This window comes from Pseudomyrmex gracilis, unplaced genomic scaffold (genome assembly GCF_002006095.1).
Source record: "Pseudomyrmex gracilis isolate BER0280 unplaced genomic scaffold, ASM200609v1 scaffold_20, whole genome shotgun sequence".
Classification (NCBI taxonomy): Eukaryota; Metazoa; Arthropoda; class Insecta; order Hymenoptera; family Formicidae; genus Pseudomyrmex; species Pseudomyrmex gracilis.
In genome coordinates, this window is record NW_018020604.1 from 959,323 (window position 1) to 985,224 (window position 25,902).

General features: G+C 39.8%; 1 protein-coding gene across 3 annotated transcripts in view; it reads right to left on the minus strand.

Annotated features, from left to right (window-relative positions):
- The window catches only part of LOC109851782 (neural-cadherin-like), a 66,978-nt gene that overhangs the window by 11,458 nt on the left and 29,618 nt on the right, over positions 1-25,902 (minus strand). Inside the window, exons 2-12 of one of the 3 annotated variants that reach the window (XR_002249933.1) lie at positions 17,931-19,402; positions 17,621-17,671; positions 16,093-16,284; positions 14,462-14,708; positions 13,561-13,780; positions 13,049-13,325; positions 11,377-11,972; positions 10,538-10,684; positions 9,759-9,950; positions 6,891-8,138; positions 4,060-4,143 (exon numbers count right to left, since the gene is read on the minus strand). Coding sequence is in view for 2 of the 3 variants with exons in the window: in XM_020422205.1 (XP_020277794.1) it covers positions 8,058-8,138; positions 9,759-9,950; positions 10,538-10,684; positions 11,377-11,972; positions 13,049-13,325; positions 13,561-13,780; positions 14,462-14,708; positions 16,093-16,284; positions 17,621-17,671; positions 17,931-19,251 (3,324 nt within the window). In the remaining variant the exon portion in view is untranslated. Of the gene's footprint in view, positions 1-4,059; positions 4,144-6,102; positions 8,139-9,758; positions 9,951-10,537; positions 10,685-11,376; positions 11,973-13,048; positions 13,326-13,560; positions 13,781-14,461; positions 14,709-16,092; positions 16,285-17,620; positions 17,672-17,930; positions 19,403-25,902 lie in introns of those variants that run through there. The other 2 variants (XM_020422205.1, XM_020422206.1) reach the window with 2 other exon arrangements.

Consider the following 25,902-nt stretch of genomic DNA (forward strand, 5'->3'; position numbering starts at 1 on the left):
AAAAATTATAAAATAGTCCCACACATCCTCGTAGGAAAGAGGAAAAGAGACATTTTGTAAAGGAAACGAGCGAAGAATTAAAAACATCAAAAAAATAAAAATAAAAAAAAAACTGTCAAACGAATTAAATTTCAATTTAGTTTAATTTCGCGTCTATATTCGAGAGAGAGATGATTTCGCTCGCAATTGCGTGTATAGATGGTTCGTGTTGTTCCGTGAATAAAGCGCTCGTAAAGAATCAAATTGGCGTATATGTTCGAGGCAGATAAGCCGGCGGAACATCGGCGTGACGCGGTCATAGAGGGATCGTGTATTGAATTTACAACAAAATGTACTATCTTGCACGTGACGGTTGCATCTGGCACCTCGTATGTACGTATATATAATTAGCCCAATCTGTTTTCGTCGGAAGTTCGTGTGTCTCCGCGAAACCGCTGTTAAAAGCCGGTACGTCAAACGCAAACTGCCCATTACTAACGTTTTTGTTTTTTTTTTTTTGATTTTTTAAGTCCGACGCGCGGCTTTCGACCGCAATCGAAAGACCAGGCTCGCGCTGGTCAGCTATATGTATTTTTTTTTCTTTTTTTTTTTTTGGCCAATACTTCGCGTATTCACGACGCACTGATCCGGTGTACTGTTTTCTTTCGCGAACTCGCCGGTGTGTTTCGATATTAAAAAAAAATTCAAAGTTCGGAATATTTCACTAGCGCGGTGAAGAATCTCAATTTGCATCTTTCTTCCGGTTATTGTAATCGATTAAGTCGCTAATGCAAATAACAAACACAATGGGACAATAAATATAAATTTCGTGAAACTGCTTCGCGAACCGGTTGTTTCGCTTTCGCGCAAATTGAAGGTGATCTTCGGGTAACAATGGGACGAACAATTAATATTTAACGCAATAATGGCAGCGCGGCTCTATAATAATACTTGTGTCGATTACCGTGCAACAATAGGATTCGCGCTTTGTTCGGAAAATTGCGCTCCGGTGATAAATGCGCCGAGCCAGACACTCGACTCGGCCCTTCTTCTTTGGCCTCTCGTGCCGTTTCTTATACATGTATATATGTGTGTGTGTATATATATAAATAAATATATATCTTCGCGAATTACTTGGTACGACCTCTGCAGATGAAAGGCAATCTTTGGTCGCGCCTCTTTATTCAATTTAGTGTACGCGCTACATGGCGGAAAGTAAGAAATTAAATCACGCCGCGCGGAATCAATTAAAGCTGCGAAAACAAGAGAGAGAGAAAGAGAGCACGAAAATAGCCGCACGTGGAGAGATGCAACAAAATGCTTCAAGAACGTAATCCGCTCGAAACCGACGTATCCCGCTTTACACGTTTGCGCTTAAGTCGAAATTGTCGCGCGATCAGATATTCCCTTTCCCTACGCGAACTGCCGTTGTGTAAAACAAACATATCGGCGTTTCTCTTGGTCCGTGTGAGAATCTCGCGTTTGTCTCGCACACGCGTTTCGCATAAACGCAGAGAGAAATTAATTTTTTTTTACACTCGAACGCGTGATGGACGCAATCTGAAGAGATGGTTTTTGCATGGCGCTTTTTATAAGAGAGAAATTTAAATTTTTCGTATCAAAAAAAAAAAAGAAAAAAATTATTTCTCGTTGAAGCAAAAAAGGTAATACAAATTTTTTTTTCACTTGTATGAAATATCACAAGCACGTGTGCAACTTGCGAAAAACTCGTTATGTTTGCACAATCCGGTTACGTAATATTACAATCTCCGTTTCTCTCAAAAGAGCTGAAAAAACTTAATATTTGTTGAAATTTTGAGCGTTTTTTTTTGTTTCAAGTACGTACATTTGTTTCTTTACCACTTGCTAATTAACATCTCGCTAATTAACATCCTTCAGGTGTTTCCAAACCATCAAGAACCATCCGTGTATCGGTTTCCCGGTCGTGAATCCTCCGCGCGGTGCAACGTATCCCCGCTTGTGTACACCCGACACTCCGATCACGTTTCTCACGATTCAACCCCTACATATATGCGTGTGTGCCTGCGTGTGATGCGAGCGAGCGAGCGCCTTTGCGAACAGTATATGCTTGTGTGGATATGTGTGTGTGTGTGTGTGTGTGTGTGTGTGTATATATATATATGAGTGTATTGAGATGCGTGTAATGTGGATTCGTACACAATATCAATTAACGTGCACAAGAACAATACTGCCACGAGATTGCGTGCAGGGCGGGTTCGTGCAGAGAGCCGCACGGAGCATTGACAGTGTGACAGACCTGGCTTTAATAGACACAACTTTAGCCCCGACGGCCATGTTCTCTTTAATGTAGATCGGGCCATACACTACGTGGTCCCATACGGGCGGATTATTCGCACGGTCCACAACGTCAATCTGTACCTCCACCGTTCGCGACAAGGGTGGGTAGCCCCTGTCTTTGGCCATCGCCTCCAGCTTGTACGTCTCGCGCTACGGCCAGACCGCGTGTATAACAAACGGGAACAAAAAACAACGGCGTTAGTGTTAAGGCGCCAAGGCTCGTGGCGTAGAGAGAGGTGTGGTACACATCATTGTGGTGTGTACGCATCGGTTGCTCCTCGTCGTGTACTAAAAAAAAAAAATTTTTTTCCGCGGAAGCAGAAGAGCAAGCTTTCCTTTCTCTCTCGCATCTGCTGGGCCTGATGACCGAACGCCAACGCCTGGAATGTTTTGGCGCGAGCGCGAGCTCGCATTATGTTGTGTTGTTTTATTTATTTATTTTTTATATTTTTTTTTTTCGTGTTGCACGCACCGATTCGCTCGTACGGCGAAACAACTACATGTGGCAAACAATTGAGAGAGGCTCTCGCACGAGATTAGCGTTGCGTGGTTGCTCGAACACGCAGTAGGCTGTAAGGCACTGAACGGAAACTTGTGATGAGCGGTCTGATGGACGGTTCGACGCTCCGCAACCTGTATTCTGCGCGTGAACACAATCGCAAAAAAAAGGATCTCTCTCACCAGGATCTCTCGCTACAAGTCCTCGCCTAAACCTACATTAGCAAGCGCCTACATGAGAGAGGCGCCGTGAGGTCATCGCTCCGCCACCCCGTATTTGCACAGTTGTGCTTGTTATTGCGTAAGTCCCGCTATGAGATCCGACGCGGCGATCGCTGCTTCCTCGGAGTCTGTCTGAAGAAAAACCGTTCTATCTCGTCGTTACTCTTTTCAAAGAAGAAAGTGGAGTAAGTTACACGGCAAACGAACAAACGGCGACAATAAGCCGGCCGGCTGAATAAGCCAACAAGTTGACAATTATTCGAAATCTTCTCTGTTGGAATATCAAATTGAGAAGTTGCACCCGGTTTAAAAGAGACTTACTCCACTTGGAAAATTCAATTTTCCGAACGAACGTTCGCTGTCTTCAGACATCGCTCTCGAAGAGCGATCGCCGCGGCTCGCTACAGTACATGTTGGGAAAAGATAGTGGTAAAAGTAATAGTAGTAGTAGTAGTAGTAGTTAGGAGAAGGAGTGTCCGCCAATCAGCGATCTACCGCGCCGCGCTTAACCATAAGTGCCCTCCGCAAACCAGAAAGAAAGAAAATGCGTGTGAGTGTAAAAAACAAAAAAAAACAAAAAAGAAAACTAAGCGTACGAATAAAATCACGAACAGGGGTATCAACTGAGATTGGATGACGTGATAAAAAAAAAAGAAACAAAGAGAATTCTGCTAAAGCAAAAGTGGGGAAGTACACCAGAAAGTAAGTGCAAGCGGATAAAGGGGATCAACGGAATACTTGTATGTAATTGAAAAAACGCAACAATACAAGTCAAAGTTCAAAATAATTGGCAGATATAGAAAAGAGAGAGAGAGAGAGAGAGAGAGAGAGAGAGAGAGAAAGAGAGACAGAAAGAGAGAAGGAGAGGCAGCACTTGCATGGCACGGCACGGCATGTCACGTGTCTTGTCTCGGTCATGTCGTGGCATACAAACCTGGCTTTCACCGCCGTCACTACAGTACCCACTGTGACATTTTCTTTGATGTGAATGGGGCCGTATACATTCTGATCCCACACAGGTGGTTTATTGTTTCTGTCTACGACGTCTAACTCAACGTCCACGTCTGCGGACAAGACTGGTATCCCTCTGTCGGAGGCCCGTACTCGAAGGCGATAGCTGTCACGCTAGTGGCAAAACATTGGGCCGTCAACTCACAGGACACTTCTTTCGGGATTTTTAAGTTGGCGGTTTTTTTTTTTTTGAAATTTTTATACTTATTCCGTTTCGTCGCTTTTCTTTTTTTTTTTTTTTACTGTTTCTTTTAATTGTCTTTTTTTTCGTTTTCGTCCTTTCTGTTGGAGTTTTTGTTTTCTTTTTTTTTTTTTTTTTTTTTTAAACAAAAGATCTAAGGCGTCACTCGGCGTCGAGCGCGTCGTCTACATGAGAAAGTACTCTCGGCGACCTTTCTGTTTTTTTTTTTTTTTTTTGAACTCGCGAGCGAAATTGAAACGGAAGATGAAAAGAGAAAGACAAACAGACAGAAAGATAGACAGAAAAACAGAGAGAAAGGACCGTGCAGTCTCGTAGGTATCCTGGTGACTATTAAGTTTCCGTGTTATCTCGGTGATATTTTTTGTAAATAACTTTCTTTCCGAATTAGATAATGAGTGTAATACTCAAGGGATAATTGTTTCTCCTGCAATGAACTCAAACATGCTTTGAGGATGAGTACATACAAATTTCGTGAAAATATTTGCAACATATAAGTGGCGATAATGACGATGATGATGACGAAGATCATGTGACGACGACGACGACGACGATGATGATAGTAATGATGAAGATTACATCGCCGACTTCTGTTGGTTAAACAATAAAAATCGATACATTTAGACAGAATATTGATGTGAAAACATAGATAATAAAAAGACAACGAATAATTTTTAACAAACGACTATAGATAAGTCGTCGAAATTTTTTAACAAATGTAGACGATGTAATCGCGTGATGTTATACTTACCTTTCACATGCGCGTGTGTACATATTTGAGCTCATTGCTACCATTAGTTTGCAATTATTCTTTACGCAATTTGTGTATCAAATATATCAAGAGACGATAAACAAAAACTGCAATAAATATTTCTTACTCGTCCGAGATACCACGGAAAAATGGAAAGTATACCAGATGCTCCAGAATTACTTTTCTTAATTACAAATTGTTTTCGTGACGCAAATAACTGATGTTTCGTTATTTCAGACTATAAAACTACGTAATTTAGAACAAATGGAAGAAAACACTTATTTGTTTGACATTTACACAATTTGCGCGATAAAGATTTTACTTTTTTATTTTATCTTGGCAATATAGTTTAGATTATGGCAGAAAGATAAAGAGTAATTTTAAAACATCTAGTATATAATAAAATAACAGCGGGTGAATAGTATTTGAACTTATAGTTAAAACTTTATAAACTATAACAACTGAAAACTTTCTATTGTCTACAAAAAAGGTTTAAACTTCTAATTTTTAATATAAAATAAATTTAATATTAACAAAAAAAACTGATTTTGTTTTCTATTCACCTGCTGTTTGTACAGGGTGAACAATATCGCGAGATGTCTTATTATATCGAAAAACTTTAATTTACAATCGTCATCCCGTCGTTTCCAAGCGAACACTTTTCTTTTGCAAATTGGAATCTTGTTGCAATCTCATAAGATTTTTAGTAATGAGAACTATCAGCTTCCTGGAACATTAAAAGTAATTATTGAAGCTGTTCCAGTAGTGGAACTGAATCCCTGTACAGTATTCGATGTGTCGATGATATCCCACGGACGTTAACGTACAATATAATTTTTTAAGTGTTTATGATTCTAAAAGAGAACGTGATAATGTGTTGATGCAGAGTGAAAAAATTATATATTCATTAGTGTAAATTATTTTTAACAAATCAGACTAATGTTTAACTCAATCGCATTGATGATAGCAATTGATAAATTGATCAAAACTAGATAACAAAACATCTGTAATAATAAGAAGAAAGAGAAACTTATTATAAAACATTTTTAATTATAATAAAATTAAAAGTTAATTTATTTAAATGTGTTTCAACGTATTAATGAACTTCAATTCATATTTCAACACATAAAATACGTTTTTAATGTTTTGAATATTGAAAAAATAAAACCTAAGAAATCAAAAGTGACTCTTTGATTGCTTTTGTCACGTTGAGAAAACGATATGTTTTTTGACAGGTTTTACATACATATATGTATATATGTAAAAAGAAGTGGAAAAACAGAGAGAACACAGTTTCGTCGATTTGATACACTGTCAAACGTCCGTTGGATATTCAGCACCGCGTAAATGTTGATTGACAATTCATCGGTGCGTGACATCGACACAACAATAGGCATCATCCTTCACTTACAGATACATACGAGACCAGGATGAAAGAGCAATTAATAGACAGCGCGGTGACACGTGTGTATGTATATGAAAGATACATCGCGCGTGATATAAAGTTTCGAACACAAAAAAGAAAAAAAAGATAGTTGATAAAAGTTTACATAAAGAAAGAGTTTTGTTAGAAACTAACAAGAAAAAAAAAGAGAGAAGAAGAGTAGAGCAGAGTAGACAGAGAAAAAGTGAGAGAGAGAGAGAGAGAGAGAGAGAGAGAGAAATAGAAAGAGAGAGAAAGAGAAAAAGAGAGTGACGTCTCCGAGTGACAATGTAACAACAACAGAGGCGAAAAATCATCGAAACGATATAATATATATATGTATATATATTGAATAATTGAACGGAAAGACGCTCTATTATTTGCAACGAATTATTATACTTCTTCTTTTGCGCAGATATAACAATGCTGTCACATCATAATGTGTCTCGATGCAAGGTGTGAAACACAAGAATATAGATCCTACTTACTGGAAAACAGCCCTTTTTTTTTTGTCATCATCAAATCCGAAGAAAGTAAATGGTGCAATGAACACAAACATAAACAATAAGAAGTTCAAATTAGTTCCTTTACGAAATCAACCAATGCAGGCATTTGCATGCAAGCGAGAATGCGATAAAGAGGCATCGGGAGACGACGAGAAGGAGAGAGGGGGAAGAAAAAGGGGGAAAGAGTGAGGGTTTGACAGAGGGCGGAGGGTTGACAGGGTTGAGACTCGGGTGGGAAAAAAAAAAAACTATGACGACCCCTCGTCTGATTCGTTCTCCGTTTTTTTTTTGGTTTTTTTGTTTTTTTTTTCTTTTTAACGACACTCAAAAACCGATGGACGTTATTTCTGATTCGTCGTGATATATATATATAGTTTAATCCGCACGTGTGTTTCCGACTTTTCTTTCATTCCGTGATTACTTCCGTTCACTTTCATTCGCTTTCTTCCCGTTTCGCCACGACAGTGGTATGCCGCCCCAATCACAGAAGAAAAAATGTCACACCACGGAGTTCTCTTATGATCTATGTACATATGCATATATATATATATACACATGTTTATACATTGGTAAACGCTCTCGATCAAAAATACGTGTTCTTTTCCTTTGCTTTGTCAGTCACGTCGTGTTACACCGGGAGAGCGGGATGAAAATCGGGATACTTTAGAGAAGAGAGAGAAAGAGAGAGAGAGAGAGAGAGAAAGAGAGAAAAGTAGAAAAAAACAGTAACAAATATAGAGTAAATTAAATGACTGCAAAAAGTAAAGAACGCAAGCTTTTTGTCAGATTAAACGTACAGATTCAATAACGCAAAGACGTAGATAGATAAATAGAGAAACTTATTAAGAGAAACTAATCAACACAGAGAGAACAAAATCAGTAACTTAATGGCAAGCATATTTCACAAACTTTATTGAGAAAATCCAAAATGCATCACCCACAAATGAAAGAAATAAATTTCAGAAATTAACGATAATTCTAAACAAAAAGTAAAAAAGAGAGAAACAGAGAGAGAGAGAAAGAGAAAGAGAGAAATACAGAGAGAAAGAGAAAGGGCAAGGACGGATGTAGGAGCGAGAGCGAGATCCGTTCCTGTAAAGGAATCAAAAACACATTCATATAAAATATGCAAGCATTGTCAAAAATTGTTTATGTCTGATGCACCACAAAATGCGTAGAGGTTGAAGTACACCGTACGTGGGGCTCAAAAAATGTCGTTCCCACCTGCTCCTGGAAGTTCAAAAAACATCACTTCCCTTTTGAAAAACATTCACAATTAATAATGTTAGTTGATTAATTAAAAGATCATTAGTTTGGATCCGAACGTTACCACTTTTCTTTTGTCATGTCCCTTATCAATCATTGTTTTTTTTTTTTTTTTTTTATTCTTTCTTTCTCATTTTGTTTTCCCGATTCTCCAACGCGTAACACGTACAAAAATCATTTTTTTTCTTTGGCTACTTTTGGGAAACGTATGAAAAGTGCACACGTTCGCGTTCGGTCGACCGTGCGCACACACATACGCGGCCGATCCGTACATAGGCGTTTTTCTTTTTTTCCTTTCTTTGTTTTCGTTCTAGTTTTTTTTTTTTTTTTGTTTTTTTTTTTACAAAATCACACGCGTCGGCATATTACAAACACGCCAAATCGATCGAGAAATCATCAATTGGCGTCACGGCGGAAAACCGGAAAAAACGCGGCAAAACGAACGACGAACAAAAAAATGAAAATCTAAGTGAATAGAAAAAGAAGGACGGAAATGAGAAAAATAGATCCGCGCGCGTGTTTCCTCTGATTTGTTTGTTTGATTCTTTTTCTTTTTTTTTCTTTTTTTTTTTTTTTAACTCGACCGTAAACTCTCGAACGTATACGAATTCTCGGCAAAAAGTGAATGAAAAAACTGGACAAGAGGTATCAAAGCTTTCGTTTGGAATCGTTTAAAAAGGTACTCGCGCCGCGAGTATGTTCTCAATAGAGAGAATGAGAGAGACAGAGAGAGAGTGTTTTGTTGCAAAAATAGCCCGAACGGTCGATCGATTCAGGTACATGAAGCGTTTGAGGAAATCAGGCATAGCTAAGTATTTACCATAGTGAACACATTGTGCATATCAATGGGAATTAAAAAGTTCTATACATGTGCCGTAAAAAGGAAACTCATTTTGTTGCATATTAGTGATGAGAGAAATAATTGCCGACCAAAACGTATATATTATATAGTATACAAGTTTAAATCCGCTCAGCAACAAAACGGATATTCGTGGTAAATATAAAACGTAAGTCAACGCAAACGTATACAATATATTCGGCAGAAGGTGTACACTCAAGTTTCTTGTAGTATTTATATATACGATATCATATATATATATATAAATATATATATATATACGTATATGTATAAATAGATATAGTATATATCTACGGTAGCCTACACATTCCTGGGACACGCGACACTTTTGTTTCGAGGGACGAGAGAAAATCGCGTTAGAGAAAATCACGTTCTTTCTTCCCGGAGATATACGATAAAAAAAAAAAAAACAACACATGTGTGTGTGTGTGTATGTTAAAAAAAAAAAAAATCTCTCGCGCGCGCGATTTGTGACGCTAGATATAAAAACTGTCGAGAATCGCTGAGAGTGTTTGAGACACGTCAAGAGCCAAAAAGAAGCTAGCATAAGCCGCAAAGAAAAATTGCAAGCCTCGCCCACGAAAAAGTGGGAGTGTTCCAGGAAAAACTGATGCTGTCCATACTGCTAAAGAGAGACGATATGTAGATGAGCGATTTATATATATATATATACATATACATATATATATATATATGTATATATATATAGTTGAGGAGATACTCACGTCCAGAGGTTTCTTTAACACGATCCAACCAGATTCTGGTTGGATCTCGAAGTACTCCAGATTCTGCTTGTTGGTGGTCGAACTGAGAGAGTAAACGATCGCCCCGTTGTTGTCAGCATCCTCGTCGGATGCCGACACTCTCAGTATGTTTGTTCCGATGCTCGCGTCTTGCTTCACGTTCTCCACGTATCTCTGTTGAAAAAGCGGAGAAAAGCGGAGTCTTTTAAACTTCGTTTATTAAAAGTTTGCGTGTGCGCGCGCGCGCGCGTTTTGAAAAATGTTATTAAAAATTTCAAGGAACGCAAATGTGTGTTTTTTCCGCTTGCGTCAGCTTTTGCGTTGAAAAATTCGAATATCGGTACAAAGTACATGTAAAAGGTTTAACGCGCGGAAGTGGGCCAAGTCTCCATAATTTATGAGATCCACTTTAGATACGCGGTCTTTATGTTGCGGACTTTACAAATTATAGACCCGTTTGAAAGTGGAGAGGCACTTGTTGTGCCTCCGCGCGAAACTGCTCGTACACGTATATTAAATCGATAGACGATATAACGGGGGTATGTATTTTGCTCGAGTAAACCGGCGAGAAAGCAGCTCGAAGTTAGAGAGCACATGAGGGTTGAATTATGTCGCGCATCGATGCATAACGCAATAAACACACTACCGCCGGTAGTTCGCCGGTCGGTCACGCTTCGTATTTCCGCGAAACATCTGCTCTTGCTTTTCTACCCCCTTTGGTTCTCCAAACATTTGCTCCCCGAGCATTTTGGCGTACGCACCTGACGGTCAAACAACGGCGGGTTATCGTTGACATCGGTTATTTCGACGGTAAATGAACAAACACCTTCCAGCGAGGGCTCGCCCTGATCCGTCGCCTTCACAGTGACGGATACGAATTTGCCGTCGTCGCCTTCGCGATCGAACACCTGCAAATATCGTGTTTCTATCACCAAATGCGATTTTTTTTGTTTTTCTATAAAACACATAGACATTTTGCAAATTAAATTACAAGAACATTCACGTCTCGAACACAACAAAGTTAGGACAAAAAAAATTTACGTTTTCCGCAACTCAATAATTGAAAATTATTACACTTTGAAATTTCACGTCTTAATCACAAAATGCAAGATAACGATTGTTTGCGGTTAGCAGAAAAACAAATAGGTAGAAAAAAAATATTGAGAAAAAAACTCATAAAAGTTGCAACATCAATATCTTGTTGTCACAAAGAAATCTTTATGAACTTCCGACACGAACGGTAATTAATGTCAAGTGCTCGCGTGTTTATCGCGTTTTCTGTCAATGTGTGTATAAAAAAACCGGGAGAATATAACACGGAGGCAGAGAGGCCAAAGTTCAAAGATTGTCAGATACAAATTTTATATGTGTTTATATGTGTTTTCAGAATACTGATAACTGCTACTTTTCATGTGTTACCTTTTGAAAGGTTAACACGTTCAGATAAGTTATTTACGACTTCATTTTGTAAAACAAAGAAAAAAAACCGGAACTCGCTCTACTTCGAAACGATTGTGTTCTCGCGTTAACGCTCTCTCTCGTTCAACCAACTAGCGCGAAAAAACTAGGAGAAAAAAAATCAATAGAACACGAGGAGTACCTTGTTGGTCAAGACTTGACCAGTTTCCTCGTCAACGGTGAACTTGGTGCCCTTCTGATTGGGCTGCTGCACGATCGAGTACTTGACTTGACCGTTTACGCCTTTATCCTCGTCGGTGGCCTGCACCTTGATAACCGTGCTGCCGTTCGGCGCGCCCTCCTCCACTTTCGGATAATACATCCCGCAATCCTTGAACACCGGCTTGTTGTCGTTAACGTCGGTAATGAACACCACGACGACCGCGGTGCTTGTGTGAATGGTCTGATCGCCATTCGGACAGCAAGCGCCGTCGTCCAGCGCGGTAACGTTGAGCTCGTACTTGTCGCGATCAAGCGAGATGTCCTTGCCGTGAAGACGAATCACACCGGTGATCTCTTCGATCACAAACTGTCCGGACGTGGTGTTCCCGCCGACGAATCGGAATCGCACGTTATCGCCGTCCTTGTCGGAAGCGACGACCGTGGTGACCAGAGTGTTAGGCCCGGCGTTCTCGTCGACGTTGGGCGTGTACACTTGCTGGGAGAATTTCGGCTCCTCGTCGTTTTTGTTCTTGGTGTATATCCGCACCGTAGCCGTGCCGGTTTTCGAAGGCTCGCCTGAAAAACGCGAATCGTCTTAATCGTGGTGCTTCTTGCTTCAAGCAAGTCAATGCGCATCAAGGGGTCTCGCGAATATACAAACGACACGGGGTGTGTATATATATATATATTACGTTTAAATGAGCACGCGAACTATTCAATTTTTTTGAATACACGCGGGCGTTTAGAAATTAGCGCAACAACACGCGATACGTGACAAATGCGCGGCATTGTGAATTGTTCCCACAACGGAACCCCCCCAACGAGAATTGCGAAAGTAACAATGACATCGTTGATTAAACATTGCACATTACGAGAATCGCGCTATATTAATTTAAATTATTGAGCCCCGGATACGCGATATACATACACACGTTGCGATACTGCACGTCAGCCGGTATTTATCACAACGCCAAATTTCGAAATGCACGCATGAACGTGCGCAATATATAAAAGCGCGCGTGTTATTCAGCGTGCCAATTCAGCCACTTTATTTCCAATTAAGCCGCGACTTGTTTGAAAACCATCCCGTATTCACGAACCGTATATATGCAAATAACAAATTTGCGTTTACGGAGAGCTTTATCTCCTGCGCGCGCGAGAATCGCGCGGAGCTTGTTTGCAAAACCGAAATCCGCGAGATTTAGATGCTCGAGATCCTGATCCTCGCGACTTGCTGACAGAACGTTGGAAAAGAGAAGAGAGATCGATCTGTCACGTCCCGATCAGAAAAATCCCCCCGCGTGACAATGGCGAGCGTCGATTCGAAAATTTCTTCGTAACAAATATCGATTTACAAGACATTGCGATCGATTGATAAGTCGCGACAAATAAAAAAATTTACTAAGAAAGTAAATGATTAAAAAGCCAGAATTTTTTTAAAGGCCTGTATTTTTTTGTTAAAAAAACTTATAGATTTATTTTTATAACATACAAACAACGGAACGTTGTTGTTTCAATTTTGTGTTTTTATTTTTATGTGAATTAAAAATTATAATATATCAGATTCGATTAATTGCAAGCGACAATTTGTTCGTTAACGAATTTTTACGTTTAATGTCGCACGATATTTGTTATAATTTGTCACTTCTTACCCTTGTCTTTAGCGGTAACGATGAATTCGTAATACGCGTTGTTATTGTCAGCATCGAGTTGCTTGTTATTGACGATAATACCATTAGAGTCCACGCTAAAGTGATCGTCAGACACTAAATATTCTATTTCCGCATTCGCCCCGGAATCGGCGTCCGTAGCCTTGACTTTTAATATATTTGTCCCCAACGGGATGTCCTCGTCAACGTTGTGCGCCTGATAATCCGGCAGCTCGAACTTGGGCGCGTTGTCGTTCACGTCGGACACTCGAATCGTTAGCTAAAAAATAAAAGAGACCGAATTGAAAAACGCATTATCTTTCTCTCTTCGTGGCATTGGTTTTTTAACATTGCCGAAGAAATAAATTCGTTCACATTCAACAAGTGAAGAGAAAATCTCACGTATGCAGATACTCGCGAAACGGAGTAATATACTTTTGCCGCGGAGAGAAGAAAATTGTTATCCTTCCTTGCGGGGAAAACAACAAAGTTCAGAGGAACATAAATCCAGTTACCTCGACCGACGTCGAGAAACCACCAGAGTCCTCCGTCGCTGTCACTATCAGAGAATAAATGTGGGGCTGGCGCAGATCCTCGAAATCCAGTTCCTTCGCAAGTTTTACAATTCCAGAAGTAGGACCGATGTTGAACGTTCCCGCGGCTCCTTGACCTTGCGCCTTCAGCGTGTAGCGTATCTCCCGATCGGCGAACGACTTGGCTTTCACCGATATTATGCTGAAAAGTTGGAACACGTTGGTGACACGAACACGTTGTGTCTCGACGCAAGAGAACGTGACAGTTCGGGAAAATATGTGTATATATATATATATATATATATGTATATGTATATAAGAATACAAGCGCACAGGTGTGCGAGAATAAATTCCGACCAAAAAATCTGATCTTGACTTTGTCACGTGACGGTAACTCGCACGAATTCACGGATTGATGAAATTCGTGAGAGTTATCTAACAAGCAAAGACAAACAATTGCGTAAAGTAAATCGAATCGAAGTCAAACCGCGTTACGATATTCACAAACGCAAGCAATCTCGTGCTAACAAACAGATATTGGATGGTCGAACGTATAGGCAAGTGTAATCACGTAGAAATGATCAACGTTAACTCTCGTGTAAAGTTTGAAAGCAGTTTCCCGAAAGAAGAAACTGGCACACGTTCTGCTCGAGATTTGTTCAAACGTGTGTGTGTGTGTGTGATTATAGTGATTAACAAATAAATGTTGAGATAAAAATGTGAAAATTAGCTAGAAAATTGCTTGCTTCGTTCAGAAATTATTTCTATATATATATATACATATATATAAAAAAAAAATGTATCGCGTGAAAAAAAAAAAGATATTGAGAATTTTTCTCATTCGTGAGAAAGGAGCTAACTGGAATTGACTTGCGAAACTAACTCGGAGTCCTTCTTCTGATTTTCCGGTATCTCGGCCTCGTACGCCGTCATATAGAACTGCGGTGCGCGTTTTCCACCGACGATCGATAGTCTCTCCTCAGGAGTCGACTGGAAACGCCTCTCGTCGATACGACCGTTCTGATCCTCGGCTTTCACGTAAAGGACGTACTCCATATCCAACTGGAAGAGGTCGGTACCTCGAGTGCGCACCACCCCCGATCTCTCGTCTACCTCAAAGCGGCCGCCGGCTGCGTGTACACACACATGGCGGATAATTAATTAATTACGTAATTGAAGGAGCCATCGCGGGAGGAGTTGCGTTATCTCCATTAATCTCGGCAGCGAAGATCCCGCAAGGTTTCTCGAGCGTTAATTACACGACAATTCCGCGATTTCCAGATTCCGTTTGAATTGTGTCAAGAAATGAAGACAATTCTCGCGAGATAATTCTCGCGAAGAAGAGATTGCGTGAAAGCTGATGCGGTACAGAATCGCGATATAAAATGACAAAACACTAGGTAAGAAAAACGTCTAAATATTTTCTAATATATTTATGATGATCAAGAGAGTTGTGCGTTGTAAGTTGTGTAGCTGCAAATGCGAGCTTAAAACTTTTGTATTTAATTTTGCGAGAAGCGTCGAGAATAATAAAACGATAAATTTCAATTTAATATTTGATAGCGCGTAAACCGCCATTATATCCGTCAGTTTAACGTAGCGCGCCGCATCAGCGGAATTTTACTTTATATATTATGCCCGCGCATAATAAAAATTGTTTACGACACGGTCGTTGTGGGGAAAGCATTCGGCATAATGGCGTCATTACAATATAATCCCGTAAATTACGAAATACGATACTGGCTTGCTGCCTGTTGTCATCAGCGCATTTTCGACGAGAACACCGAGCGATTTCACGCCGCGCCGATATACACGTAGATTAATAATTAGATCATACAAGCGAGCGTTTTGCCAATGTTTTCCCCCACGCTCCGTATCGGTGCGTTACATCCGACACATATTTCTATCCTAATTAATGAAACATCGACATTGTTTCGATTGACAGAACATTTTCTCTCGGTTTTAATGAAAAATTTATTGGCGGATTTTCGATCAATGGTTTGTTTCTGGCAAAATGAGACAATTTGTTCTTTCTAATTGGCAAGTAATTTTACATTAATTACAAGAGAGCTTTTTGCAAATCATTTTTCTTCCATTGTGAAGTTAATTGCGATTTCGCGCGACGGACGTAAAAAAAACGGGACGAAAAGAAACTTCTTTGTTTTTTTTTAATTTCACGTCTTCTTGTTGTTTTTTTTTCTTTTTTCGTAAGAGAGTGAGATATTATCAAAATTCATTTTTTTTCTACTTTTTTCAAATGCTACGTGTGTATGAAAAACAGTTCATGTACATATTCCCGACGTGGAATGGATTATATTCGCATTAGAATCGCGTAAAGTTTCTAAGAGAAGTAAGTTTTCCTCGTGTGTGTGTGTGTGTGTGTATGTGTGTGTGTTTGATCCCTTAAGTTGAGTTTAATCACTTCTTTCATATCACGTGTTTCACCGGCGATACGCGACGCGCGAGCGTTATTGCTCGAAATATCGAATCTCGATTACTCGTGTTATTACGTACTTCGATCCCGCACGATGAAGTAATGGATGTTGTGGTCGGTGTCAGGATCCCTGGCCTGAAGGGTGAACACGTGGGTGTTCGGTGGTGCGTTCAGCTGAACGACCGTTTGCATCGGCAAAGGCCGATTAATGAAATACGGAGGCTCGTCGTTTACATCCTTCATGTTGATGATGACGCGCTGATTGTCGGTATCTATAACGTCACGTCAATTATCGCATACAGCACGACACCGCAAAACACTATTATAATGTCGATCGGCGTTGCCGGGATGCCACTGGCGTGTCGCGGAATTTTAATTGCTATTCCTCTGTTTCAATGCTTCGAAGATCAATGACTTGATCTTTGTGAAAATTCGCGTTTAATTAATAATTACACAATTCTATTGTTGCATATTTAATTACACAGGTTATATATATATATATATTATTATTTGTTTACTATTATATTATTATTTATTTTACGTAACAGAGATTTTAACGTGAGAAATATCAAGTTTTCTCTTTTTTTTTTTTTTTTTAATGCAAACACATAGAAAGAAATTAATTGCATAGATGCTGCATAATTTTCTTTATACCGTTGAGTACGCGTAAGCTAGTTAAGCTCTCTTCAAAATGAGAGCTCTAATTAGAATTCATTTGCCTCTCTCTCTCTCTCTCTCTCTTTCTCTCTTTTGATATTTCTGGCGCAAATATACCTTCTATATACATTATTCAGTTTTATTCACAAGTAGCATCGTGGCGCAGCACCGATCGACAAAAGTATAATTTATCCTGCAATCTCTAAAACGATAAGCGCGTGTGTAAGCAAAATGTTTTTTTTTTTTTTTTTTTTTCTACACAAGATGCTTTTACGTAGAAGTCATTCATATGTAATTATTCGTACGTAATTAAGAGATGTGAATAAGCAATATGAAAGATATTGGGATATATAGAATGTTACTTACATTGAAATCCTTTGGAAACCGACGGTGCGAAAAAAGAAAAGAGAGTCGGAATTATTATTGGAAAAATTATTTTAACGTGGGAACTATATCGCATTTGACAATTGCGGCAATAAATATTTCAAACATCAAGTTAAATCAACGCTTGTGAGGCGAGAGTATCACACGATGAAAAATATGTATTTCTTTAGAACTGTAATAATTTTTTATGAACATTTAATTTTATTATATACTATATATATGATATGATATATATATATATATATATATATATATATATATTTAAATAATTACATATTATATATTTACAAATTATTAGAATTTATATATACTTTTGTATACTTGTTGGAAATACTTTTTGCCGTATGTGTGTATTTATGATATTCTACATTACTACAAATTACTTGATGCCAATGTTCCTTTTCTCAGTTCACCTTTTGAAAAGCGATCACAAAAACCTCTAAACCTCTAGACCCCCGAAGATGAAGCGTGAATCAAAGAAAAGCGTGAATGTGTATGAATCGCGTGAGAAGTGCTAATTTGAAACTAATTTATATAAGCAATACTTATCAAAAATTGAAATTATACCGTCGTAATAAAACGGGCAGGGAACGCCGGGTGGATATCGCGCGCACGGCTCTTCATATAAGTGGAACACGACAAAATAAGATTAATTAAACAACATAAGAACAATCGAAAATTATTTTATGTCAAATTTGATAAGTTCTATCATAAATTTTATATAGAAACAAAAAGTGTTAAAAGTGTCGTAAACTATAAATATAACAATACAGCAAATTTAATTTAAAAAATTAATAACTTTTTTCCAGGAAAAATCGACACCAAGTTGGATCGACGATTCTACAGATAAGATTGATGAGATTCTTTGTGATAGTACCTGTACCTGTGTTCGTGATAGTAACCCAAAAATCAATTGTTTTTTCCGGACCCAATTCTTCGTAATCCCACTTTTGTTTGACCATAACAGAACCATTGGCACCCACGGTGACCCATTTGTTCTCATCTCTTATCTTATAGGTCTCTTTTTCATTTTCCTTCTCCAGATAAAACGCGATCTTTCCCTCGATGTTCCCGTCCGCCTCTGTGAAGTCTACCTTCTTCGTCGGCCTCACCGCTCTGGTGACCCTTCTCTTCTGTATCCGGTGAACCTCCGGCTGATCGTCCGGTTCCGAGGTGAGAAACCTCACGATGACCTTGGCCAGTTTCTCGGTGCTACGACTCGGCGTACGCAGGTCATGCGCTCCGACAACCAGCTCGCACTGGCTGTCCTGTTCCGCGCTGATTTCCGGTTCGCCGGCCAGCAACAGCTCGCCAGTTTGCGGCACGACGATCAGCAGACTGCTAGGCGTGACGAGCTTGTACGCGACTTTGTCCCCATCGGCGTCCTTGGCTGTGACCTTGCCCACCGTGGAGAATCTTTTCCAACCTGGCTGCGCGGCACTGCCCTTGCGCAATGTGTCCAGATTGGTCGGCCTGATCTCGAAGACGTACAAATCCCGCTCAAAGATCGGACTGTTGTCATTCTGATCCAACACGTGAACGATACCGCTGATCTTGGACGTGCTGATAAAGTTACCGTCCGACGCGTGTATGACAACGGTATAGATCCCGCAAACTTCGCGGTCCAGCGGTTTTGCGGTAACCACTTTGACGCCTTGCTTCTGACTCTTGAGCGTGAGATTGAAACCCGTCTCGTTGGACTCGTTCTCTCGAAGAGCGAACGGACGTTCCCCGTTGTCGTCCGGTAGGATTTTGTAGTGAACCGGGAAACTGCCGCGCGCCCGCAGAACCGGAAACCCGTCAATCCACGTGCCGGCCGGCGAGTTCTCCGGCACCTCACCTTCGCCCAGGCGATCATGCGAAAAGGTCAACATGTTGCGGCGATTAATGACGTAGAGGTGAAGATCGTGAGTCTGCGTCCCGTTGGCCAGCTCTTCCAGAACGATCAGGTTCACCGGTCGGTCCACTAACGGCGTCAAATCCGACGTCGTCATCACCAGGCCGTTGCCCAGGACGGTGAAATATTTGGAGAAACCGGTCTCCAGAAGGCGGAAGTTGGAGGCGCGCCCCGCGCCACCTCCCCGGAACTGCATCACCTCGTAACCTGGATAGACATCGTGCGGTAACACGGCCACCTTGGCATAGGTGACGGAAGTGAAGGCTGTTAGTAGGAAGACGATGACCTGTGTACGCCACATCCTGTTTTTCTTGTGCTGCTTTCTCTCTCTCTCTCTCACTCTCTCACTCTCTTTCTCTCGCTCTCTCTCTCTCACTCTCACTCTCTCTCTCTCACTCTCTCTCGCTCTCGATAAATCGATGCCTTTACTAAAACATCAGTGCTGACGCCACCTGAAAATAAAAAGATTTATCGGTTAATTATCGGTTAAAATGTTGAAACAATTTAATAATAAAATAATATAAATTTCTTTTGCAATATATTACAATACATTATAAATGTTATAATACATTTTAATGTTTTATAAATAACTCTACGCTCTGTGAGTTTGGAATAAAATAAATGTTTATGCGCGCATGAAACGTACACACAGTTACGAACTTATTTGTAACAGATGAATTGGCACACACAGCCGTAATGAAATGATGGATGATGATCCGACTTTGTGTGGATTTTTAATTCATTCCATTTTGGAATTTGAATAGCCGGGAACGTAAATTGATTATGGATGAACAATTTGCGCGTCTCTGTGTGTCGCGGCGACATTTAATCGCGTACAGTTGCACGCGCGCGCGCGCGACGCTCGCAACATGAGAAAGCCTTCGTGTATAACGTCATTAACGTGCCTCGCGCAAAAGCACATGACCCATGTTACGTATTGGAACGCGGCAAATTAACCTTAATTTTATTTTCTATCGGGTACTCCCTATATTCAGCATTTAACAGTCGCTTCCTGATATGTAGATTGTTGTGAGACACACGTATCTCACAGATGATTTTAACGTTCGTCTCGTCTTTTGTGACAAAGTGTGAAATTAAAAAATAAATTTAATTTTAACAAATTAATTTATTACGCGCTTAAATGCGCACAATTGGAGATATGTATATAAAATATCGAATATTTGTATAATGGTTCTCGAGTTCATTTTTAATTTCTCGCGGTTTTTATTCAATTACTACGAGACGAGATGTTGTTATCATTCGCATAAAATCGGCATTTCGAGAAGCGCTCGCAATTTCGGTATTATGATAATATTCCGAGATGGGAAAAAAGCACCGTAATTTCTAAAGATACAAGCTGCATGTAAAACGGTGCAAATAGAGAGTCGTATGAATGATAATTCTACGTTTATGGAAACGACTAAACCAAAGTTTTCAGTGTGCAATGATAAATTGTAAATTTTACGAGCGCCCGCATTTAAATCGCGCTTATTCGGAGAAAAATGAAAATATAAAATATGCAGAATCGAAAAAAAAAAGATTGTGACACGCTTGATTTTTAAAGCGTGTGTATAAAAAAAATACACAAATGCGCGCATAAATTTTACTAAATTTTCCATTAGAGATAATATACGAGAGATAGTACATTTTTTTTTTATACAAGAAATAATATATTTTTATAAAACACAATTATATTGTTATAATTATATGTGTACAGTCTTTTAATCGTATAATTATCGATCAAAGAAAGTATCTTGTTCGAGAGAAAGTGAATCGAATTGTGCATGAAAATATGACGAGCATGTATACGCCTTTGGTTGTCATATGCCGCGCAGGATGTGATGAACAATGTCCGCACATTGCACCGGAAATAAGAACCGGCGCGCGTACGAGTTGACCATTGTCATTTAGTGACCCTCCGTTCCATTTGATTCTATTCACGCCCCAGAAGGACCGGATGTGAGGTCAGCCGCGGCTCGTTTAAGTTCGAAACCGCTCCGACAACCGTACGAAAAAAAAAAAAAAAAAATAAAAACCCAAAAAAAGATATGTGCGAACATAAACGTCTTCGTGATATAGTGCGGCTGAAACATGAACCGCAATATTGGACTCTTGGCTCCGCATCGCAATATCACATGAACTAAGAGACGTAGATTTACTTTCTTTGCGGTTATCGGTTTCTTCGGGAAAATGTAAGCTCGCGGAGAAAATTATTTCTGTGATAAAAGTGAAAAATTGCGCAAGGGGGGATTTTTCTTTAGGGAGAAGTGTATGCGCAAATTGAAAAGTAGGTATATATATATATATATATATATATATATATATACGCGCGAGCAAAAATTTTTTTAGGAAAAAACTTCTCTTCCGGAGAAATTAAAAGTTTTGAGAGTCGCGCGATACATTTACCGCGCCGAATTACAAAGTGCGTTTCCGGGAAAAGTGCATTTCCGGAAAACTGCTTCGCGCGCAATTTCAACCAGTTTACGTATTATATTTCGGACTCTTTTTCTCTCTCTTTCCTTTTTTTTTTTTGTTTTTTCTTCCGGCAGCAGATTTTATTCTCTTACGTAGTTGCAAACAGAGATACGAGATAACGCGCTTTCTGAAAGCGCTCATTCGCTCATTCTATCAACTGTTGCGTTAATGGCACGCGAATTTTCCGACGTTGCACGCAACGATAACAAGTTTGCACGTGTGTCCCTTCGCACGGCGTGCGACGCAAACTGCCACTGAGTGCCTTTGTGTGCAGACGACCGCGTATTTGTAACAAGAACAATACCACAGAGTGTTTTCAAGAACTCAATTTACCGTGCAGCAACTGTTTCTAACAATATATACGAATCCCGTATCCCCCGGCAGCTAGTAAGAGTTCGCAATCTCATGGATGTATCCCGGGGTCTCTCGATACTCCGCGCGCGCAATCTAAATGGCCAATTCGAAACCCGAACAAATTGCTGCCCGCAATGTCTAAATTAAAAGCCCCAGAAGAGTCTCCATTTAGATGTTATATTCCGTTCCCGTAATCCCAGACGAAAATGGCAAGTACCGGATTTCATTCGATAATTCTGTGCACGTGTGTCGATATTCGCTATTTATTATTGCAGTATTATCGATTTGTCTTCTCGACAGAGAAGAAACTTGACAACTCTGAATCGCATCAGGTGGCAGCGATGGTGCGTCTCAACTTGATCTACACCGTGTCATTCGTTCTATCTATCAGCCGTCGCGTACAAATCTCCCTTCTTCTCTCCTTCGTCTCTTTGTCTCTCAACGTTCCCAATCTTCCAGTCATCTCCCCCGAGGTCTCTCCTGTCTCGAGAAGTCGAGACTTCGAAGTCCCTCGGAGGGACAGGAGTCGAGGGCCCCGCCGCGGTGTGGGGGAGCAGATGCTCCGCTCCGCACAAGCCTATATTATACGGTTAAGTCCAACGAAACACGACACCTAATCCCTCCTCGAAACGTATTAAGTGACTGCTTTCAGCTGGGACAGAGCCGGATTCTCGAGCACGGAAAACGATACATCGCGCGCGCGCGCGGGCGTCTCTTAAAAAAATATATATATAAGAGATTCCGGCTTATTCCGCCGTGCTGACCATGCGAGATCGACGACGATGCGGATGCGCCCGCATAAGAAAATTATATCTCGCGCAATATTCTTCTTGGAGATACAGTCGGAACAACGCGTCTCGAATTTTTCTCACGAGAAAACAGCGTAATCTCCGACAGGTGCGCTTAATCTATTCGAGATGATTGTTTTTTTTTTTTTTTTTTGTTTTTTTTTAAACTGCACGAGAAAAAGCTGATTCTTTAATTTGCGTAATGAAAGATATGTTATTAATAATTATTAGTGATGTATAATGCGTACTCTTCACGTGGTATAAGAGTGTGTGATATTGAAAATTACATAACACCTGACAGATATAGAAATATTTTATACAGACATTCGAAATCGCATCATTATTTTCACAATTTTCTTCAATCGCAATTATCTATTAAATCATCGCGTACTATCAGAAATCAATTATTAATCCGTTTTTGTTTCGGTTTCTCTTGATGCGAGACCTGGGGAATATCGATCGTCAACATTTGTTACGTACTTTCGAATTAAAAATGGATAAAATCAACCGGATTAATTAAGAGAGAGATAATTGTTTGGAAAAGTTATCGGACAGAAAGCTCTATGCACTGCGCATAACAATAACCGATGCAATTTCGCGAAAATCAAAATGTGTTGCACACAAACAAAAGACACATATATTATGTGCAATGAATGCTTTTATTTTTTTCTCCTGCGAGGACAATTATTGTGTTGAATCTAATTGAGAGAATGTACTTACAATTTATTTTTGCTTCTTTGTCGTTTGTTTGCTTCGTTTTTTTCTTTCTCTCTCTCTCTCTCTCTTGCGTGGATATAGATATTTAGAAAGTAAATCGAACAACGCGAAACACTTCCTTTTGCGCAATTAAGTACTTAAGCAAAGTGGAACGAAAATTGAGCATTTACTACTTATAACCATTTACGAAATCAAACGATGCCATTCAATTAATCTCCATGTGTGTAGCTGCGCAACACACACACACACACACAAAACGTAGTAGATATTGACAAGATTGTATCTTTTGAGTGGAAGGTCGTTGTCACAACACAACGAACAGAACTTCGGCGGTGTGTTTGGAGATCGTAATACGATCAAAATGGGACAAATAACTAAATTATCGCAAATGCTAAAACAACGCCACCGTATGCATATTAGTTTTGCGCGAGTTTATCTCAGTAATTCTGACAAACCGTGATTTTCGTATGTAAACCATTGCCAAATGTATTGTCGTATCAAACCGCGGCACATCTCCCTAATGCCACCTTATTTCTAGTTCCGTTTTGCACGTAGAGATAAGAGCAAAACGAGAGAGAGAGAGAGAGAGAGAGAGAGATGCGCGAAATTAAGGGGAAAACTTCGCTCCATCGTAATGCCGGCAATGTCCCCGTGCGCCGTGACATGCAAATACAAATAGCAATAGTGCATGCATAATGCACGAGAGAAAACCTAAAATTGTATTTCCGCAAAACACGCAAACGTGTTCGACGCTCCAATTTTAGTTAGCAACTCAATTTATATATCAGCAAAATGGAGTTTCTGATTTCCATCTTATATCTCTGTTTTCTCAAGACAAAGAAGACGTTTTGATCGTCGAAAAATTTTAATGCCCCCGCTAAGAAACAGCCTGTTTTTTTTTTTAATTAATTTTATGTACATATTTCCATTTAAACGCACATATCTGTACAAATAGAAAATATTTAATTATTTTAGTTTACGGCGAGAAATAAGTCATCGCGAGCAATTTCGTCGAATCGCAGAAACTTGAGGGTTTGCTTGAAGGTTTATCCTTAATTTTCTTGCAGGAAGATTTCTCTCTCTCTCTTCGTCAGGAATGTTTAACATTCCTTCAATATTGTCACAGTCCCGGAATAATTGTAACGCCGCTTCACAAAATTCCGCTGAATTTCTTTCCCAGACGGACCCAGAAGTAAAGCAAAAAAAAAAAAAAGGAAAGAAAAGAAAAATGCGAAGATAAACATAAATCTTATTATCGTTGTTCCGGAATTAAATCTCTCGCGAGAGAGACGCCAAGTTTTAATTTCGATTCTCTCCCGCGAGATTCTCTCTCACGGAAGAGTATTCGCGGCACGGGAGAGACATCGGGGGCAAAGCGGTTGATATAAAAATATAGCGAATGCTAGGATCACGTTCTTTTCGAACGAAGGCTCTCTCTCTCTCTCGTTGTAATTCCTAACAAAACGCGCGCTGTAATGGATGAAACTTCGGAGAAGAACTCTTTCCCGACCTCTTTATAAAACCGCTCCAAACGTTGCGGCGTGAAATCGCGTGGGCGCCGCATACTGCCGGTCGGGAATAAATCTTGCCCGGGCTAATAGGCTTATGTCACGGTTTAAACTTGTGCTTTGGATTGTTCAGCGAGCATGGAAGGAGCACGGCGCGCGGTTATGGCAATTTCATTCGTGAAAGAGAGAAATTAACGAATTATATACTGATTCCGTCCGACGGACAAATCCAATTTTTATTCAATTTTCATCCATTTCTCACTCACGCAAATTGAAAAGAATCATTGCGATGGTAATTAGTCTTTATTTTTACTTGTTTAATTTTTTTACACCTTTGCAAAAATAATAAAAATTTATCTAACAATAGAAGAAAATAGAGGGATTCTGCCAAATCCATGAACAAATTTTTAGTTGTTTCGCAGCGACTTATTTAAAGGCGCGCCCGTAATAAGCCATGAGGCGCTGGAGCAATTTTACTTTGTTCGGCGGAAGAGAGAAACTCCTTCAAACGCGCGCGCGCACCTCCTCGTCCGCGCGCGTTCTTTCTCATAACATTCCGAGAGTTCTGTTTATAATCTTATCAGCGGAATCAGGTACGATCTTCACAACAACAAGGGAAGACAGGGTTTTTTAAATGAGCCAAAGAGCCATATTGCCACAAAACCTCTCTCGCAGCATAAAGCCCCTTTGCTTTGTGCGCCGCGGAGTGTTCATTACGTCTGTGATTTCTATGAAGCGGCACACAGCGCGCGCTTTATTCGCGCTGCAAATTCTCAACAAACGCGATCGCCATCGAGGCGAAGAATTTCCAGGCGAAGTATTCTTCACCTGTCACTATGCGTTAACATGGAAAGTTCTTTAAGTCGGAATAAAAGTGTGCAGAACACTTAATTAAATTCGGTGACACGCACACATTAAAAAGTTTAGACAATAATTTATAGGAACAAGGTAATGACGCTAAAAAAATTTATTAACATCTTCATGTTAAATTGGTTCTTCATCAAATGTATCTTTTTTGTAGTTGCTTGTATATACTACATTAGTTCAGATATAAATTTTATATGAAATAAAACATTAGATGTGTGTGTGTGTGTGTGTGTGTGTGTGTGT